This window comes from Mastacembelus armatus, chromosome 1 (genome assembly GCF_900324485.2).
Source record: "Mastacembelus armatus chromosome 1, fMasArm1.2, whole genome shotgun sequence".
Lineage (NCBI taxonomy): Eukaryota > Metazoa > Chordata > Actinopteri > Synbranchiformes > Mastacembelidae > Mastacembelus > Mastacembelus armatus.
In genome coordinates this window covers 20,064,786-20,085,654 of record NC_046633.1, presented here as the reverse complement: position 1 = coordinate 20,085,654, position 20,869 = coordinate 20,064,786, and the positions used below count along the sequence as shown (strand labels likewise).

The following is a 20,869-nucleotide window of genomic DNA, read 5'->3' as shown; positions in this document are numbered from 1 at the left end:
ATCAGTTTTTTGTTAAAACGGTTTGGGGAGTTGTTGATTTTTGGAAGATTTTGTGCTATTGAATTGTGTTACATTATACCGAGAGGTGCTTTTCTTCATTTTGCTCCTACCATTTATATCAGTGAGGATATACAGACACACCTCTCTGTAGAGTGCAGTACAGTAGAGTTAGTGCAGTTAGTTGTTTTGCCATGCTAGTCTCAAGTGTTGACTGTCAACAGAAATCAGTTTTATTGAGTCTAAAACAGTGAAATGACGTGTGTGAAAACGGAAGAGATGAAGAAAGAGTGATGAAAAGGTTAAAATAAACAGTTACAGTAGATAACAGGTCAGTGCAGGACAGTAGCAGAGGAGAGAAAGAAAAGAGATTAATAAGAGAAAAGAAACAGGGAATGGGAGTGAAGCTCACCTGCCACCTAAGCCCCAAGGAAGAGAAGTACATTTCAGGTGAGCCAGTAAAATGATGTTGGTTATGAAGCAGGAGGCTCTGTTTACTGGACCAGTTGGTCAGTCTATCTAATGCTGTGGGTTTTGTGGTTTTGGAGTAGTAGCAGTGATTTTATATATATATATATATATATATATATATGTGTGTGTGTGTGTGTGTGTGTGTATGTGAATGTATATTATGTACAGTGGGTACGGAAAGTATTCAGACCCCTTTCAATTTTTCACTCTTTGTGTCATTGCAGCCATTTGCCAAAATCTTATGACCATGTGATATTTCAGTTTTTCTTTTTTAATAAATTTGCAAAAATTTCTACATTTCTGTTTTTTTCTGTCAAGATGGGGTGCTGAGTGTACATTAATGAGAAATAAAATGAACTTTTTTGATTTTGGAAAATGGCTGCAATGACACAAATAATGAAAAATTTGAAGGGGTCTGAATACTTTCCGTACCCACTGTATATATATATATGTGTGTGTGTGTGTGTGTGTGTGTGTGTGTGTGCGTGTGTGTGTGTGTGTGTGAATGTATATAATATAGTATATAATATACACACACACACACACACACATATATATATATATATATATATATATACACACACAAGGCAACACAAACGGGTTTGAATGGCTATTAATGGTAACCATCCTCACCTGTGATCTGTTTGCTTGCAATTGGTGTGTGTGTATAAAAGGTCAATGAGTTTCTGGACTCCTGACAGACCCTTGCATCTTTCATCCAGTGCTGCACTGATGTTTCTGGATTCTGAGTCATGGGGAAAGCAAAAGAATTGTCAAGGGATCTGTGGGAAAAGGTAGTTGAACTGTATAAAACAGGAAAGGGATATAAAAAGATATCCACAAAATTGAGAACGTCGATCAGCAGTGTTCAAACTCTAATAAAGAAGTGGAAAATGGGAGGTTCTGTTGAAAGAACCAACTAAAATTTCAGCATCAACTATCAGGAAAATTGTTTGGGGTGTAAAGAAAAACCCACAAATAACTTCAGGTGAAATACAGGACTCTCTGAAAACATGTGGTGTGGCTGTGATGAGACCAAAATTAAACTTTTTGGCCACAACCATAAACGCTAAATTTGGAGAGGAGTCAACAAGGCCTATGATGAAAGGTACACCATTCGTACTGTGAAACCCGGAGGTGGATCGCTGATGTTTTGGGGATGTGTGAGCTACAGGAAATTTAGTCAAAATTGATGGCAAGATGAATGCAGTATGTTATCAAAAAATACTGGAGGAAAATTTGCACTCATCAGCTCAGAAGCTGCTCATGGGACGTACTTGGACATTCCAACATGACAATGATCCAACAAAACACAAGGCCAAGTCGACCTGTCATTGACTACAGCAGAATAAAGTGAAGGTTCTGGAGTGGCCATCTCAGTCTCCTGACCTCAGTACCACTGAGATCTGGGGAGATCTCAAACATGCAGTTCATGCAAGACAGCCCCAAGACAGAATTTACAGGAACTGGAGGCTTTTTGCCAAGAAGAATGAAGCTTTACCATCTGAGAAGATACAGAGCCACATCCACAACTACCACAAAAGACTTCAAGCTGTCATTGATGTTACGGGGGCAATACATGGTATTAAGAACTGGGGTATGTAAACTTTTGATCAGGGTCATTTGGGTAGTTTCTGTTGTTATTATGATTTAAAAACAGTAAACACAGTTGATTGATAATAAATGGCTTCAGCCAAACATTAACCATGAGTGAAAGAAACGTTTTTGTGTTATTTATATTCTCTTAAAAATGTCCAAGAAATCATAAATTCTGCCACGGTATGAAAACTTATGAGCATAACTGTTGATCTAGATATAGATATAGATATAGATATATAGCTTTTATAGCACTTTTAACTTCATATTTCCTGTGTTTATGTCCAGCACACCTTTAACCTACCTCTCATCTATCCGACTTTCATGCTCAATAGAGAATGTTCTTATTTACCAAACACTGACAATTGCAGGCACACACATGGATTCAGTCTCCAGAGTGCTCCCTTATCTCTAGATAACATAAAAATAGGTGATATTAAAGGAAAAAGCCACACATTTCATCAATGTTTTGTGTTTTGATCACAGTGGTGGAGACACTGTTATAGATGTGCATACACTGTGCTCTAAAATCACCAAAAGAGGTTCAAGTTTGGTGGAGATAATTTTCATTTTATAAACATTTGTTACGTTTCCCCACTCACTTTTTTAGGGTTTTCCCTAATGTGTGTGTGTGTGTGTGTGTGTGTGTGTGTGTGTGTGTATGTACAAAACAAACAGGTGATATACTACTGAAATCCTGTCTTTCCTGATCCCTCTGCTAATGAACAGAGCGTGTTGCTGACATCATGGAGGATTTTGCCCCTCTCTATCGACGCCACTACAGCTCAAACCTACTGACCCACACGAGGAACAAACACATGGACCCCAGTGAACACCGTCCTCTGTTTCAGCGCCCTGTGAGAACATCAAACATATTTGATATTTTTAATATTGAATTCATTCAACACATTATATCTATAACATGACATGTGTTACTAGTGTACAGTAGTTTTGACAAACTTGTGATGCAGGATGATGTTGCACGTGCTGGGATTGTGCTAGAGGGGACTTTGCCTCAGTACCTGGATGGGATCTGGACCCATCGCCACCTTCAGGTCACCAGTGATTTTACAGTTGAGAGCCGGGATGCCAAAGAGGTAACCAGAGAAATAACCAGAAGCTTCTTTTACTTTATATCCTGACAAAGTATGTTTTGTTTGTTCCTGTGCCTGTTGGTATGACTTACCCTCCAGGTTTTCAAAGGTGGTTGGGGATGTAAAACAGAGCTGGTACTTTCTGGCTGCCAGATCTGCACTTCCACACAGCAACACTGTGAGCTGGTGGATGACATGTGCCGACACATCACAGGTATGTTATTAGTCTACAGGTTTTATATCTGGCAGCCAGTCTGAATGTACACATTGTGTATTTTTCTATTCCATTTAAACAAACACACTTTAATGTGTGTGCGTGACTGTGCTTTTGTGTGGCTGCGTGCTTCAGGTAAATCAGGGGGAAAACTGGCATGTTGGGACTGCCCCACAGCATTCCCGGTCTACATACAGCACTCTTACACTGCTCCAGTGTGTCTGGCCACTTCATCCCTCCAGGAACAGACACAATGGGCCAACATCCTACGAGCTGCAATGCAACATCAGAGCTTGGGTATTGTTGTTTCATCACTTTTCCAATCATGAGCCAGACAACATGTGAAGAAGCTTCAATGCCTCTTTTTAAATGGATCATTTTCTGTGCATTTTCTTGATGTGGCTTGTCTGTTGCCTGTTAGTGCTCTGGTGTGAAAATTCCCCAGGATCCAGGGCCTTCTTAGATGCTGTGACCTCCTTGATGAAGCTCAGAGGAAAGTGTCAAACAGACATAAACCCAATGGGCAGCGAGGAAGAGGTGAGCTACAATCAGCTATCAACTATCAGAAAATCTAGTATCTGGATAATTTTTTTTGTGTTCTCCAAATGTCGTATCCAAAAGCTCCCTGACTCTCTTCTGTGTCCAATTCAAACCAACATTGAATCTGTTTGACTTAGTGTTTTGCCATCTTACACCAAGCTACTAGTCATCAGACTAAAGTTATATGCTGTTATGTGTTAGTGCATTGTTTCTTTCTGCAGGATAAACAGTATAGTTAATGGATGCTTTTTAACTTCTCATCCTATGATATTAGCCTTGTTGTCTGTCATCTTCTTCTACTGTAAGTCTTTGTGCTTCAGGTGTTGGTGAGCGTGCTGATGGAAGAAGTGATGTCCTACCTCAAGGAGCAGGTTTTTCCCAGGATTATTGTTCATCACAGCAGGAGGAAGCAAGCCTGGATCACAGTGAGTGAAACAAGCGATTCATATGTCTTCGTGTTAACCTATAGTTTGTGTGTAACTGCACATGTCCGTCAGTTTCTTTCGGAGGTCTATAAGACAGCAAAACGTCATGTAACGGCTGCAGTGGCTTCTCTGAAGGAAGAGCTGTTATTTTATCACTCTGATGTGGAGAAACAAATCTCAGCAGGACTGCAACAGGCCATTCTGCTGCAAGACCACATGGCTCACACAATCACAGGTGTGTGTTTGTGTCTGAATTCAGAGGTAAAAAAATAGTTTATGCTCCTTATCTTGATGATCTTTGTTGCTCCGTCTCTTGCCATCCTAGAGGACATGTGTGAGCCAATATTACAATCTCTCCTACACACAATCATCCCAAGGCTCAATCGTACTCTGCAGGAAGTGGCCGTGCCAATCTATGATGGATTTGCATCCACCTGGGAATACTTCCTGGAAACCTGTGATGACATCATAGACCTGGGATCAGTGAAAGACATGGAAGAAATGGTACAATGGACATTAACATCATGTAAAGTCCTTCTGATTTGTTTGACCTTCTTTTCTTTTTTCTGTTTTTATCTTTTCTTTATGTTTTAAGATGCTGCTGTTACTGATGTTACTCTTCAGCATTTTGCCAATGAATTGTTCTGAACAGGTCATGTCCAATCGAGATGCCTGATTTTTTTCCATACATTAACACTCCAGAGAGGATCTTTGACAGTTTCCCTCATGGAACAGAAGAAATGTTTCTATAGCTTCTTTAGCACACTTCATTATTTCACTGGCAGCTAATCAACTCACTGTGTGATTGAATGTCTACATGGCCTGTGGCATGAAATGTTTTAATGGAAGTTAATGTGATGCTTCTTTTAAAACATGAACAGTTGTTTTTTTATTAAGAAAAATGTATGAAAATCTCTGTGGGTTATTAATCAACCATCTTCTATAAAACCAGGGTGGCATTTGTCATCAATTACATGGGGACACGTTAATATAAGCTACTGTGCATTTTATCCAAGGTGCTGAGACCTCTGAGTGGCTTTGGAGCTGATGACACCAGGATGTGGCAGTGCCTGGACAGGCTGGAGCTGAGCTCAGAGGGGCGTGCATGGTTCCAGGGGACATGGGGAGTCCACTGTGCAACCTGGAGACTGTTGGTACTCAAAGCTCAGAATGCGCTCTACAAAGTAATTAAACAAATGTTCATGTTATGAGGACATTAAGGCAAAGACCTGCATGTTTAGTACCATGCTACCTTTCACACCTCCCCACTCTTCGCTCTCTCTTCAAGGTAGTTCATATCTGTGCTGTGATGTTCTGGAGGTTGGTCTCAAGGTATCCATGTTTCTCTTTTGACTCTTCTCAGTGCACAGCGGTGCTGTGCAGAGTCAAAGACAGAGTGGTCAAGGTGTGTATTGTATGGTGACTGACATTTATTCATAGAGTTTCTAAAAGTGCTTGTGGCACTGGTTGAACTAGAAACCAGGTTGTTTATGATTGTTACTGTTTCTGTGTTTTTCACTAACAAGCACATATATGCATGTAATACAAACACCTACTCATACACAGCACCTGGATGCAGAACTGTTGGCTCTTCGTTCTCAATTAATTCTGGAGATGATGCTGTACATAACACTTCCAGCATTTATGCAGAGTGTGGGTGAGCAGGTATGTGTTTTTACATATTTATGTACAGTACTGTGTAAATGTTTAAGGCAGTAAAAAGACACAGAGGATACTTTTAGTAAAAATAAGTAGTTTTTTATTTATCAATTAACTTCATACAAAGTGCAGTAAAGGGAACCAAACCTAAAACTAATCAGTATTTGCAGCTCTCCCCTTGGCCCTTAAACCAGCAGCAGTTCTCTCTGGTTTGACCTCCTGGTACTTTGCAGCACCTTGGAGAAGCTGCTGCAGTTCTACGGTAGATTCAGGCTGTCCCAGTGTTTCTGTCTCTTCATGTGATCCCAGACTGACTCCACACTGCCCAGATCAGGGCTCTGTGGGGATCAGACCATCTGCTGCAGGACTCCTGGTTCTTCTTGCCTCTGAAAATAGTTCTTCATGAACTTTAGGGACTTCTTTATGGGCTTGTTGTCCTGCACAATGAACCAATCAATCATCCACCTGGTGTGGTGTGATAAGAATCTGAAACATCTATAAACTGCCTAAAACTGGATAGTACTGTATATATTATATTTCACCTGTTTTTTTTATTATTTGTATGATTCCTTCCTTGGCTTTAGGATTTGTCTTGTTATGATGCCATGGTGAGCTCAGAACAAGTACTTTTCATGCACACTGACACCATCTTCCACTCCACCCTGAGAGACAGCCTGGCATCTTATATCCAGTCAGGTACAACGGGTGAAAAATGATTTTTCTTTACTTACTGACTGGGTCAAAAGAGCCTATCAGTGGTGTATGTTTTTTTTTTACCTACAGTGATGAGATATTCCCTGCCACAGCAGTTTGTGCCTCTCCCCATCAGGCCAAACAGCCCCTGCAGCTCCAGCTCTGGTATTTCCGAACAAGTGTATGATCTGCTGTCTCCTGATGACTTTCAGCAGAACCTCTGCCAAAACTCTGGAAGATCCTCCTCACAGTCTGAGACACTCACACCAAGTACTCTGTCTCACCGGGAAGACATGTGGGCAAAATCAGAAATTTCTGAAAAGCACATGCTTTCACTGCTCGATGCAGTAAAATACATCCATCTGACTGAGCCATGAAGTAAATGTAGCACAGCACAATAGACCTGACTACTACTTAGTTTGTGAACTGTTGCACTGACAAAACTAATAATAAATACCTCACCTGGAGAAGTGTGATTTTTCTCTATTTTCTGGCATTTCATTAACTAAAAAAGGAAAAAAAATTAAAAGGTTGATAGTTTATTCAACAATGAACCCTTAGTAGCAGTCCTATATTAAATCAAACTTTATTTATATAGCACCTTTTGTACAAGTACAATTGAAAGTGCTTTACAGATGAAAAGCAGACCAAAAGAAATTTACTGAACTGAATTATATTTAAAAAATAGATCAAAGACAATATATATGATACAAGATGTAAGGAAGTATATAAGGGAGGACAAAGGACTAGATAAGAACCAGACTAAAAAAGTAGGTTTTCAGTTTACATTTAAAGATCATTATGGATGACAAAATGGAAGAATAACACCCCATCTTTATGGACTTTTCTGCAAAATTTTGTAGATTTTCTCATTCATAGAAACAATGAGAAAAGAAGAAAAAAAAATTACTACACGTAAATCATTGGACCAACCTTCTAACAAGATTGATCACACTAGAAAAAATAACATACACATTTAAAAGAAAGGTGTTTTTTAAACTATTCCCAACCTAACTCAAATATCTGGGCCAATACCACGCACATCCCATAATCTAGAAACACAAAACAGTGACTTTATTATTGAAATAATTAATATATTATTATTGTTAGGATTAATTATCATCTCTGTTCCCTTTTTGTTTAATAAATGTTTATTATTATTATTGTTGTTGTTGTTGTTAATAGTAGTAGCAGTACTAGTACTAGTAGTAGCAGTAGTATTAGTATTAGTACTATCTATGGCTGTTTCTTATGGTTCCTGTAGTCATTTTTTATATGCCACACCTTATATGAGTCTTTCTATAACTGCTGTCACCATTAACATAATACTGATTGTCACTAATAACAGAATATATCCCCACCTTTTTTTCTTCCTCTCTCTGTATGAATCTGAATCATAGACAAAACCAATGTAAACCCTATGCTTCTCTTATAATGTCTATAGCAGTGGTGTCCATCCATCCTGGAGAGCCACTGTCCTGCTTCTTTTCCAGCTCTCCCTGTCACACCACAGCTGGTTACCTGGTTCGGGTGTGTTCAGTCATCAGTAGCTGGAAGATACCAGTCCACTTTGTTTTCCACCACTTCCCCCCTCATCTGAGATGGTATCTTTCAGTTTCTGATTGATTGAACACACATAATCCAGGTAATGAGCAGTGGGTAGGGCAGAGATAGTTGGAAAACAAGCAGGACAGTGGCCCTCGAAGGACATGGGTTGGACCCCCGGTCTATTGTCTTGTCTTCCATGTTTTGTACTGTTCAGTTAATCTGTTGTTTTGTGTTGCAATAAAAGAGAAAGGAAAAGGTGAAGAAAACATTAAGTTGAAGACCTTTTTCTTTATTATATGGGTGTTAGAAAAGCCTGGAAAAACACTGAGGTGAAGTCAGTATCACCAGTTAGTTTGGACCTTAACAGATCACATGGACACGCCCCTATGGACTACAGCTGGAGCTGCTCTTAAAGGGGAGGACGGCACACAAACATAATAACCAACTAGACTTTGCAGGATACAAAAGGATATTTGTGTAAAACAGAATTCATCCTAACCTTAACCTGACAGGAACTCCCCTGTATGATTTTCATCAGGCACAGACAAGCTGGTCTTTGAAGGGAAGCCTGTTCCCTTTAAATCGGTCCAGACCTGCTCTTTAAATCAGCCAGCTCCTCCGCCATGTATCCACTGTCGGCCTAACGGGACGCTCTGTTTCTTCTTCCTCGGCTTCCTTCACCAGCGGGTTTCTGTGTCTCCCCCCCTGCCATGCTCCGGGCCACCTCGCTGCTGCCTGCCCTGCTGTCCCTTCTCCTGCCGGGCCCGAACCGGGGATATTTCCCCGAGGAGCGCTGGAGCCCCGAGTCTTCGCTCCTCGCTCCCCGGGTCGTCATCGCGCTGGTCTGCCGCAACTCGGCGCACTCTCTGCCGCTGTTCCTCGGCACCATCGAGCGGCTGAAGTATCCGAAGGACCGCATCGCGCTGTGGTGAGTGTCATCGCCCTCCCGCCTCAATATAAGCATGGTAATGCATTGTTATAGTAACAGGGGGCCACTGTACTGTACTGTGCCGTGCCGTGCCGTGCCAGAGCAGCTGTATTTGAGCATATTAAACAAGTAAAGTGAGAGTTATAGGGGAGTCCGCGTGGGCATCAGAGACACGTCAACCCACGTAGGAATTAAGAGGAAAACTGTGCGTTTGCGCGTGCGCCTGTGAGTTCCACGCGGCCAGGTGGGGCCGCAGTGATACTATCAAGCTGTAGGAAGACGCCCGAGGGCTTTATCTCCACTGCTACGGGCTAATGACGGTGTTCAGGACACCGGTGAGCCATGGTTCATGATATATGATACACGGAGCGCGTCGTGTCTGCGCCACAGTCGGGCCATGAAAAGTTCCATTCAGTCAGAGATCTTCTGTCTCAGGCTCTTACTTCTCCCTCTACCCCACCCTCTGCACTCCTCCTCCCCTCCTCCCTCCTCATCTTCGTCTGGCACTGCGAAAACAATCCAGTATGTTGTGAAAATGTGCTCAGTTCTGTGCTTGTGTTGTCCAGTCTGAGCACAGTAAACTGTGTTTAATTAAAGCTGCCTGTTAAACTTAGACTTAGCTTCCTCTAACTCGGGCTGTTTTTCTGTCACCCAGCCCCCAGACTTCCAGATCATTCTGGTCTCCAGCGCTGCTCACTTCCTCTTCTCTTTGGTCCTCTGCCACCAGTTCTATTTTTGAAGATTAGCTTAATCTTGTCATCGGCGTTCAGATCTGACAGCTTGGGTTATATTTCATGGCAACCCAGTGACCCTATATGGGCAAATTAGGGCAGCACTGAAGCAGAGTTGTGTTTAATGCAATGCTGTGAGTGAGCTTAGGTTAATATAGCAATTAGTGACTGTTGTGAACCAGCCAGTCAGAAAGGGTGCTGTGCCTGGTCTAAGTGTTGGATTGAACTTTTCACATGTCTGTGAGTTTCTCTATAGGCCTACCAACCTGCTCACGGAGCTGTTTTAATCACGGATAAGCCAGAAATTCAGCTTCGCTAACTCTGTCCCTGTAGCAGCCTGAGTCCATTTTTCAATGTGGATGTTTGTGGCATGAAAAACACATGCTGACCTGCTAGTGGGCCGCCTGTTGATACCTGCAGTTATCAGCCTGACAGGTTATGGTGAGGTACTTGGCAAGCGGCAGCGTAGACGTGTTTGCAGACTGTCTAATGGTATGTGTCTCGGAGCTCTGCAGGGATGTGCTCGATGGAAATGATCAATCCATAAATCTTTCAGTTTTATCCCCCAGTGTGTTTCTTACCTGTGAGGCACGCTTCTACCACTGACATGAAAACAATCCCAAATATTTACTCTCCATAAAATCAGTTGTATTCACTCCTGCTGCACATTTAAAACACAGCTGTCAGAAAAACAAACAGAGAGGAAGAGTTAGATGGAGGAAGAAGATGGATTGGTGAATCGGTCACACATAAGTGGTGGGATAACACAGCTGTGTTAAAACGCTGTGGACAGGTGGGGAACTAACGGCCGCACCGTGCCCACTGTCACTCACTACCTGACAGGGTGGAGAGTAAATCCATTTCTCTGGTATTTACACAGTCTTTCCCTCTCTCACTCTGTCTGGCCCCCTCCTCATCATGACACACACTGGGATTTGTTGTGATAACGCAGACAGCAGACGGATGCCGCGCCTACCACTCTCAGCCTCCATTGTCTGTCTTCGTTCCTCTCTGTCCATGTCTGGTGTTCAAGATGTGCAGCTCTGCCTGAATCACAACAAGACCCTCAGAGGATGAAATGCAAAAGCAGAGTGGAAGACTAAACCAATATAGTGTTATTATCATAATATCATTACCAGCTGTTCAGATTCTTAAGGCTGCATGAATCATCATTATTCCAATCAACTGCAGACTGTTCCAGTGTCATTTAACTTGCTTTTTTTTTTTTTCCCCCCAGTGAAACAGGTCTGATATATCCACTACTGTCCAGAGCCAAAAAAGCAGGCACAATATCAGCTAAAGAGCGTGATATTTTTTTCTAAAGCAGAACACACAGGAGAATGAAATTTGGTCTGAAACTCTAAATGAATGATAGGACTAGGTGGCTGGATTTCTAACCAGCAGTTTTTTTTGCTTCTTTATAGGATAAGTACCGCGTGTTCCCACGTGTGGTTAAAAAAAAAAAACAATTGTAGGCTGTGTCATGTGTCATTCTATGTGAAGAAATATACTTTTAGCGCTACAGTAAATTATGCATCATTTAGATTACACATTATTTTTAGAGTGAGTGAGTGTGGAGGCAGATCCTGTTAATAATTACTGACAAATGGGTTTAATTCACACACTTACAAACAGCCTGCCAGTCCATCAACACAGTGTTTCAGGCGGAGGGCAACTAAACTCTGCTGTAGTCTCTTGCATTTATCAAGTAAATGTGTTTTGACAGAGTGGTTACCGTCTCTTGCCTCACGTTAGTGTGTTCAGGCTTTGTACTATGATCCCAGACCCAACCCTGCTCCAGGTCACACAGAAGAATATATCAGACATTATGTCTACATGAGGCATATGCTTGTAAATAGACAAAGGAGTTTATCATGTCAAACTATCTACAGATACAGCAGAAAAAGGAAAAATCATATTCAAGTGGTATTTTTCTATCACGGTGAGTACTCTGACATACTGCTAGAAAAGGGTATTACATATTTCATTTGAAATCAGGCTGCAAAGATTTCTTTTAAATTAATAAATTGTTTCTGAAAATATTCCAGAAAATGTATATCTGATTACAATGAAGTACTAAATGAAAGATGATGCTGTACATCAATTGGATTCTCTTTAAAGTCTGCATACCTCGCTGCTTTGAGCTGACTCAGATCATTCTTTTAATGTAATGAGCTATAATTGCACATCACTTCTAACTGAAAGTAGTAACTTGGATATTATTCATGTAGAGACATTAGCTCACTGCACCAAATGAACGGAGCCGACCAGAAAACAATGGGAGAGAATGGCGTTTAAGTGACAGAATCAATACTGCAGGCAGATATTCATACATCAGGACATATGATACACAGGGATTTTAACCATATATCTAGCCCTAAACTGAAGCAACCCTGGAGCATTGTTCTGCATGTCTGTACTCATTCTTCTTTCATCCTCCCACAGGGTGGCGACAGATCACAACATAGATAACACCACATCCATCCTCAGGGACTGGCTCATCAAGGTGCAGAATTACTATCACTATGTGGAGTGGAGACCTGACGATAAAACCAGGTACTATGTGTGTGCATGTTTCTGTCTGTGAGAGTGAGTGAGTGTTTTAACAGGTTTTGTGGACAAAGTTTTGTTCATATCCTTAGTTTTTAGGACACACTGGCAAGGTCCTCACACCTTCTTGGGGCTGTTCGGGGGTTAAGACTTGGTTTTAGGGTTAAGAGCAGAATTAGGATAAGGGTTGGGATAAGGCATTCGTTTGTGTCGGTTAAGATTAGAGAAAGGAGCTAGGGAATGTGTCATTACAGTTATATAAAACCCAGTGTGAGTGTGATGAGCGTGTTGCCTAATGGGTGAGTCTTTGCTTGTCTCAGTGCCTTTGAAGACGAAGTGGGGCCTAAACACTGGAATAATCTCCGATATGAACATGTAATGAAGCTCCGCCAGGCAGCACTGGAAACTGCGCGTGAGATCTGGGCTGACTACCTCCTGGTATGTTATCTTCCACCCAGCAGCCTCGTAAGACCCTTCTTATCATGGATGTGTGAGGAGCCAAGTGTAGTAAGCTGATTTATAGTTCTGAACTCAGTAAATAGCCATTCATCCTTTATACCTGCTTATAGATGTCCAAGGTTAGGCAGGTAAAAATTAAAATGTAGATGAGAAAATAAATCCTAGTCTCAGTCCTCATACAGAAAAGCTAAGTGGCTGCATTGAAGTCACTAAATCAGTCACTAATGAAAAGACCATGTAGGCCACTCTCTAAGGCTGGTTTAAGTGTTTTCTTTTTAAAGTTAGAAAAATGTAATGCAAAGACGTGTTTAATATTTATAAAAGCTAATGACTGTGATACACTCCTAGAGGCAATCTCTGTTACATGTAAGCAGTTCTTGAGTATTTAACCATTTTGTTATAGCAGATTTAAGTGATAAAGCACAATGAGTAGTAAAACCACAGGAGCTAACGTTGGCTTGTTTTTTAGGTTAATCCATGAATAGATTTTTTTTGTTTAACCTGGCTAGTTATTAGTCAGACTGGAGAACTATGGGCCACTATGGTAATATGAAGAGAGTAATTATACAGGAAATGAAAAATGTGAACAAATACATGTCTGCAGACAATGCACGCTGCATGCGGTACCTACAAGTGCAGTCTGTTGGTGAGGGCTGTTGAAGGAGTGGAGAGTGGCTGCTTATGCCTGCGCTGCTCTATGATCAAACTGTGGTGCTGTGGCTCCATCCATCATTTAGTGGCAGCAAGTGACATTTTGGATGTGTTTGTGTGATTGTTGTCAATATTGTGCCCTTCTTTTGTGGCTACAGGTTGCTGACTGTGACAACCTGCTCACCAATCAGGATATGTTATGGAAACTAATGAGGGAGAACAAGACCATTGTGGCTCCAATGCTGGAGTCAAGAGCTGCATACTCTAACTTCTGGTGTGGGATGACATCACAGGTATTGCAAATCTTCTTTTGAGGTGTTCAATTATGCCTGTAAACCAGCCTCAGGCACACTTCACACATCCTTCACATACTTTACATCAGACTGAAATGCTGGATATTTTCAGCATGGGTGTCCTATAAATATTTTGCTGAGAGTTTGGATGTTTTATTAATGCTCAGTGCAATGTATTAACACCTGTAGCAGATGGGAATGAAATGTGTAAATGCAATAAGTACAAAAAAGTATTTTTTTCAAAAAGTCTAGTGAGTTAATAGAAAATATATTGCACAACATAATAATGCTGCTGCTGCAGTTTGTCGCATGCATACAGACAGTTTAACAGGTACAGTGAACTGACTATCTGTAAAGATTATATATCTAGTGTAGACTCTTTATAACTTTTTTCCATTTTGAATGAATAATCCAATCCACTTGAATCTGTGAGTTACTGATAATAGAATATCAATTTTCATGCAGTTGATCTTCTTCCGCCCTTAAAACACAGAAATATAATTTAGAAGGAATTTTTTAAATTTTGATTATTTTTTTCCTATGCATGAGGAAATCAAGTTTGTGAAATAAGTCACTGTGGAGATACACTGTAAATCGGTTAATTTGAAAGCAAAGGAGTAATATTTTGTTATTTTTATTTATTGTTGCATTTTTCTTCTGATTGCTGTGCAGGAGCTGTATGCTCTGGTAAATGTGATTTGTAAATTGAATGACAAATGATTTCTCTTGCAGGTGAAATAAAAACGTACTGATCTGATGTAATATGATATTTAGCTTTAATAACGGTTCGTGACATCAATTCCGTTATAAGGCTGATATGCAGACGACCCACACAGAAGAACAACTTTTCCAAAATTATTAGCGAATGTGAAAGTGAAAATAGATTTTTTTTTTTTTTTTTTTTTTTTAAATTTCAGACTCTCTGGGTTCATTACAGTTTTGTCAATATAATCTTGACTAACTTGCACACACAGCAATACATAGAGATATGGCAGATGTATAGCCTGAATATCAATTCCTTTGTTTTACTGTTCCTTGGTTCTTGGTCGACCCAGAAGTTGTTCTGGTCTACCATGTTGAAGGACAGCCCAAACTCTTATTTCTGCTGAGAGGAGCTATAACAGAGGAAACACAAGTGCGTCCTTCATGGTAGTCTGATAAAAATTGACATGACACTTTTGTTAGAAATCATGTGATTTGACATTGCCTATTAAGGATTGGACATGAAGGACATGTCATGTCTCTTGAAATGTCTTCCCCTCGTTCCCCTGCTTCCCCTGGTTCCTCTGGCCTTGCTTTTTTTCCCTTGCATCTTATATGGTTGTGTAACTGTACGGTGTTTCTGTGAACTCCCTGCAGGGTTACTATAAACGCACACCAGCCTACATGCCCATCCGTAAGAGGGAGCGCCATGGCTGTTTTGCTGTACCGATGGTCCACTCTACTTACCTACTGGATCTACGTAAAGAGGCCTCTCGTCAGCTGGCTTTTTATCCACCACACCCAGAGTACAGCTGGGCCCTGGATGACGTCATTGTCTTTGCCTATTCGGCGCGCATGGCCGGTGAGATTGACACAAGAGAGGCAGTCAGTTATGTGGAAGGCTTGCCTTTGTGGTCATGCTGCACATTTGCTTTTCTCTTTTCCAGATGTGCAGATGTATGTGTGCAACAAAGAAACCTATGGGTATTTCCCAGTGCCAATGCGCTCCCATGCTTCCTTGCAGGATGAGGCGGAGAGCTTTTTGCACACTCATCTTGAGGTGATGGGTAAGTCAAGAGGTTGCTCAGAAAGACCAGAATGATTTGTTGCATAATTTTAGAAGGATATATTATTGTCTTTGAACATTTTGTTGGTTTGTTATTCCAACTTTTTTTTTTTTTTTATCTGTTATGAAAAAACAAGGCACGTTTTCTTATTTTACTCGTACTGTGATGAGTCTCTGCCAAAGCAGTGCCCTGCACTACACACCTCTGCCTAAACTCTACATATTCAATTTCACTCTACATACACAATTTTCTGTGTTCGCGATGTTGGCCCGATGAGCATGGAAAGCTGTTGACAGGATGTATACAGGAGAGAGAAAACAGAGTGTTCATGAAAAGTCTGTGCCATTAACATTCAAAGGCAATGCAGTGACAGATTAGGTGTGAGTGCAGCCCCATATTTCAGGGAACGTGTTCATACCAAGCACTCCTAGAATAGGTTCCATGTTATCAGCATGTGCTACTCGACAATATGTTGTGACAATGTTTCACTTTGTCACAACATAATGCCGTGTACCACTGTATATGCTATGCTCTTTCTACAGCATTACTTTATGCAGGTGAGGAATCACCAACAGGATGTACTGTGAAACCTAAAAAAACATTAATAATAATGACATTCTTTACATATGTACTCATCTTGTTAAATTCTAGTGTGTACAGTCAAAGCAAAAGTTAAACTACAGATCATTATTGGGAGCTCCCTGGGTCTCTGGTGAACCCCTACAGTTCATTCGACCACATTTTGGGAATCCCTGTTTCAACACATTAAACATTCCCTTTGTAACCTTCCCCACTTTTATCTTTGAAAGTGAAAAATCCTCCATTGGAGCTGTCCAGCTTCCTGTCTCTTCCTCCCAAGCAGCCTAACAAGATGGGCTTTGACGAGGTACGCACACGCACGCACGCACGCACGCACACATATAAACACACACACAGTAACCAGAGAATCTGTTTGAGATTTTATATGTGTGCACCCAGGTGTTTATGATAAATCTGATGCGAAGATCTGATCGTCGGGAGCGAATGCTAAGAGCTCTGTACGAGCAGGAGCTCGGCTGTAAAGTTGTTGTTGCTGTGGATGGCAAGTACGTTTGTCTTCTTCCTCTTAAACCATATGTGTCTGTCTGATTTGTGCCTCTGCAGCATGCAGTTTTGATTGATGTAGGGAGGTGGGGCTGAGACAAACAACTCTGTAAAAAGTAGCAGGATGCATGCTGTCATTTAAAAAGTTTTAGCTGATCTCAGAAAAGTAACTCGGTATGTAGGCTACCTTGTCATTAGGCGGTGTCATGCTTTACATATTTGATTGTCTCTTCTCAACTCCTGCATGGGCGTTGTTATACTTGTAGATTTTTTTTTTTTTTAATCAAGCCTCTGCTTCACACCCATATAAATGATTGTTCCCATTTCTAATCTCATTGTTCATCCCTTCTCTTTCTCTCAGAGCTCTGAACACGTCTGATATAGAGTCTATGGGGATTAAGATGCTGCCGGGCTACAAAGACCCTTATCATGGTCGACCTCTCACCAAGGGCGAGCTGGGTTGTTTTCTCTCTCATTACAACATCTGGAAGGAGGTGAGATGCTCAGACAGGCCTCAGGACCCTGGATCCACCTGTACATGGTAGATAACATTTACTGCTACAAAACGCAGTAACTCAGTTTGTGCGAGGAGAGGCAGTTTAGTGGAAGTAATGAGCTTGTTCTATTTATGCTTCAGTAAATGTACTGGTCTTGAATTACGTTTCTTAGCAACTTGCAGTTTTTTCAAAAGGAATTTGTATGTACTTATGTCTTAATGTCTCAGTTTCATTCACTTCCATATTAGAAGTGTACACACATATAACAAGTGTAGTCACAGTACCTCCACTGAGATTCCGTTAATAGCACTTTTCCATATGTGGCATATTTCTAGATCATTTTCTTTTCAGCTGCACTTTTTTCTGGACGGAGGCCCCTAATGAGCAGAGCAGGAACACACAATAAAATACTGCTGCCATTACTTTCATATTTGTAATAGTTTTAAACACCAGATGATTTAAGAAAATTTCCCATCAACTAATACTCACACAGGATATAGAGTGTATAATGAGGCAGCACTGTAATTCTCTACATTCATATGTGTGTCCTCAGATTGTAGAACGTGGTCTGCAGAACTCACTGGTAATCGAGGATGACCTCCGCTTTGAGGTGTTCTTCAGACGTCGGATCCAGACGCTGCTGCAGGAGGTGACGACACACAAGCTGGACTGGGATCTCATGTGAGTGATGCTTCAGTGAACAGAAGGAAAACGCAATGTAGTAAACAAAGAGGATTATCACCTCCCTACCATGAAATCCATCCATCTGTCACACATGAGAACCTCAAACGCCACTGGTTAGAAACTGAAAACATAATGCATTTATCATCCTACTGCTAAAGTACTGTGCTCCAGCCTTTTCACATTTCAGTGAATCACTCAAAGAGCACTGTCATGGGAGAGCATCTTATACTGAGCATTAAAAAGCTTTTTAATAAAGCAGTAAGTATCAAGCCTGTGTATGCTGAAATATAAGTAGAGCAGTCAACTATGACCTTAAAGAAGGTTCTTGATAAGAAACATTCATCCACTGAGCTTAACATTCTGCCACGTGCACCATTAGCAGCAACCTGAAACAGCAGATGTTGTTATATGAGAGAAAAAAATGCATTTTAAGTAATTTTTGGGTGAACTAAATAACTATGATGTGATGCAGTGTTTTATTACCAAAAACACATTGTGTTTAATTTCATACAGCTCAGACCTGCTTTCCTCCTGACACCATCAGTAACTATTTTGGATATCAATAAAACCCCTTTAAACTAGAACTTATACTGGGGAAAATACCTCCCTAACCAACTGTTCCACTCATCTCCCAGGTATGTTTGTGGTCAAAATGAAAATATGTTTGTTACTGATTTGGCTGGAGGGAAAGCTGACAGCTCCATATGGGGAATAACATTTTATCACTGCCAGAGTGCACAGCGATATTAATTTGTGTATACCGATGAAATAAATGTTGCTGGGAGCCTAGCACCTTGGTGATTAATTTGACAATAAATTAACACAGTTAATTCAAGAACTTATTTATACCATCCACTCCTGTCTAATGACTGCAGTCCATATTGAATCTCTTTCGAGGAACAGCTCATGCTGTTGTAAAGCAGGATTATATCAAATCTGGTGCCTATTAATGCCACTGATTCGGTGCCTTCTATACTTTTGGAATCTCCACGAGTTGGGGGAAAAGACTGCAGTTTTACCTTTTCTGGAGTGTATCTCGTGATTGCAGCAGTTTAGTTTCAGTAATTTGCACCTACATTTTAGATGTTCTAATTGCTGCTGTGTCTGGTTCTTTTCTATTTGTGATATTTTCATGTCATAACCTCTCACTCCTTCCTCCCTAACAATATTGTACAGTTACATCGGACGCAAGCGCATGCAGGTGGACCATCCTGAGAAGTCCGTACCCAACATCCACAATCTGGTGGAGGCGGACTATTCCTACTGGACGCTGGGCTACATGTTGTCATTACAAGGAGCTCAGAAGCTTCTTAGGGTCCAGCCCCTGAGTAAGATGCTTCCTGTTGATGAGTTCCTCCCTGTCATGTACAACAAACACCCAGTGTGAGTATGACCCCGCCGCTCCCTTCGTCCTTGCTCGGCCCTCACTTCCTCTTATCTGCCTCTTCCTTTTGATGCTCTATTGTAGTGCTCTTGCTAATCTAATCACTTTCTTGCACTTCCCACTCATCAGCTCAGAATACATGGACCACTTTGAGCGTCGGGACCTGCACGCGTTCTCTGCTGAGCCTCTTCTGGTGTATCCAACCCATTACACGGGAGACCCCGGCTACATCAGTGACACGGAAACATCGGTAGTCTGGGACAACGCGACAGTCAAAACCGACTGGGACCGAGCCAAGTCGAGGAAAACTCAGGAGCAGGAGGAGCTGAGCTTCGAGGCGCAGAACTCTGATGTGCTGCAGTCTGAACTGGAGAACTGGAGCAAACGGGATGAACTGTGAGGACATGAGAAACAGTGGGTGTGAGCTCTGGCATGCAGCAATGAGGATAAGGGAGATAGAACAAAGCTGTGATAGTGGCTGACCTGGATAGTAGGAAGAAAACAAAACAGAAATGAGGACAAAAGGCAGAGCAGATGGACACAGGGCTGATGAGGAACAAATGCTTTTCCTTGTGCATTGCTCTCCCCACCATTTGATCTTTCTCTTATGAGTCGGAGGTTAAATGTAGAGTTAACTCTTGAAGAGTCAGCTTAGCAGCTTTTGTTTTATTTATTGCATCCAACGCACATCCCTTGACCACAGTCTGGTCCATTATTATTCCCATTCATTTCATTGTAATTGTCCCATTTGCCATTGAGTGCTTTCAGTAAACAAAAGAACAATTTCAGATATGCAGTATTTTTCTAACATTTCTCTGAATGACTGCTGCAAACATTTTAACTGGCATAATTTTTTTTTAATGACAAAAGCTTTACCTAATTACATGTCAAAGCTGTGCTGTGTATTGGATTCCAAAGTATAGAGTTGATGTAGTTGTTTGTACTGACTAAAAGGCGTTTAAGGAAATATCAGAATCACTAATAACATATTGTCTTTGATGGACAGTGTCTTATCTCAGTGGTTCTCAACCAAAGGAACATGTAAACGGTTGTGATGATGCTTTTGTAGTTGTCCTCATAAAGTAAAATTATCCATTAACTACCAAGAATATAAGAAAAACACCTATTTTGTGTGGAAGAAGTATAGTTTTCCTTCTTTTCTTTAACATTAAACATCTTGCAACATTTATCTTGCAACACTTGTGGGAGTCCCAGTCCCCCCAGCTATCCTGTTTTTTTTTCTTCTTGTTATTCCTCTTCTCTTGTTCTTCTAGTGACTTTTTTAACTCCATGCTGCATGTAGCCAGTGTGTTATTTATTTTACATTTTTGAAATTATTACTTACTTTTTTTTTACTCATGAATGTATCTTGTCTTTTTTATTATCTTTACACTTTGGCAACAGCGGTTTAGTTTAGCGTTTGAGAATGTTTCCTCTCACTGCATATTGCAGTTTTAACCCAAACTTGCAGCTTTTGTTGCATTTTGTTTATTGAAAATAAGACAAACACATGCATTTTTTGTAACTTTTCATGTTTTGTCACTTTTTTAACTAACAAACAAATAAAAGTTTTATTAAAAAGTATTGTCAGAGTGCCAGATTG

General features: G+C 40.9%; 2 protein-coding genes across 4 annotated transcripts; both read left to right on the top strand.

Moving 5' to 3' along the window:
• The first annotated feature begins 252 nt into the window (after positions 1–252).
• LOC113128472 (uncharacterized) lies at positions 253–7,156 on the top strand. Of its 3 annotated transcripts, none has more exons than XM_026303823.1 (14): positions 253–447; positions 2,794–2,921; positions 3,036–3,161; positions 3,258–3,372; positions 3,508–3,669; positions 3,794–3,909; positions 4,233–4,337; positions 4,410–4,572; positions 4,663–4,841; positions 5,354–5,521; positions 5,626–5,742; positions 5,904–6,002; positions 6,581–6,692; positions 6,780–7,156. In XM_026303823.1, exons 1-14 carry the CDS (start codon positions 393–395, stop codon positions 7,064–7,066), a joined length of 1,932 nt encoding a protein of 643 aa, XP_026159608.1. In that variant the 5' UTR covers positions 253–392; the 3' UTR covers positions 7,067–7,156. The 3 variants fall into 3 exon arrangements, with proteins under 3 accessions (XP_026159608.1, XP_026159610.1, XP_026159611.1); XM_026303825.1 differs by having other exon boundaries at positions 2,743–2,921; XM_026303826.1 differs by lacking the exon at positions 253–447 and adding an exon at positions 1,100–2,065.
• A 1,485-nt stretch (positions 7,157–8,641) lies between these two features.
• LOC113128219 (procollagen galactosyltransferase 1-like) lies at positions 8,642–20,850 on the top strand. Its single transcript, XM_026303385.2, has 12 exons — positions 8,642–9,165; positions 12,342–12,452; positions 12,767–12,884; positions 13,715–13,849; positions 15,209–15,413; positions 15,499–15,618; positions 16,428–16,504; positions 16,597–16,703; positions 17,063–17,195; positions 17,752–17,879; positions 19,059–19,265; positions 19,396–20,850. The coding sequence occupies exons 1-12, from the start codon at positions 8,948–8,950 to the stop codon at positions 19,664–19,666; spliced, it is 1,830 nt and encodes a 609-aa protein (XP_026159170.1). The 5' UTR covers positions 8,642–8,947; the 3' UTR covers positions 19,667–20,850.
• The last annotated feature ends 19 nt before the right edge of the window (positions 20,851–20,869 follow it).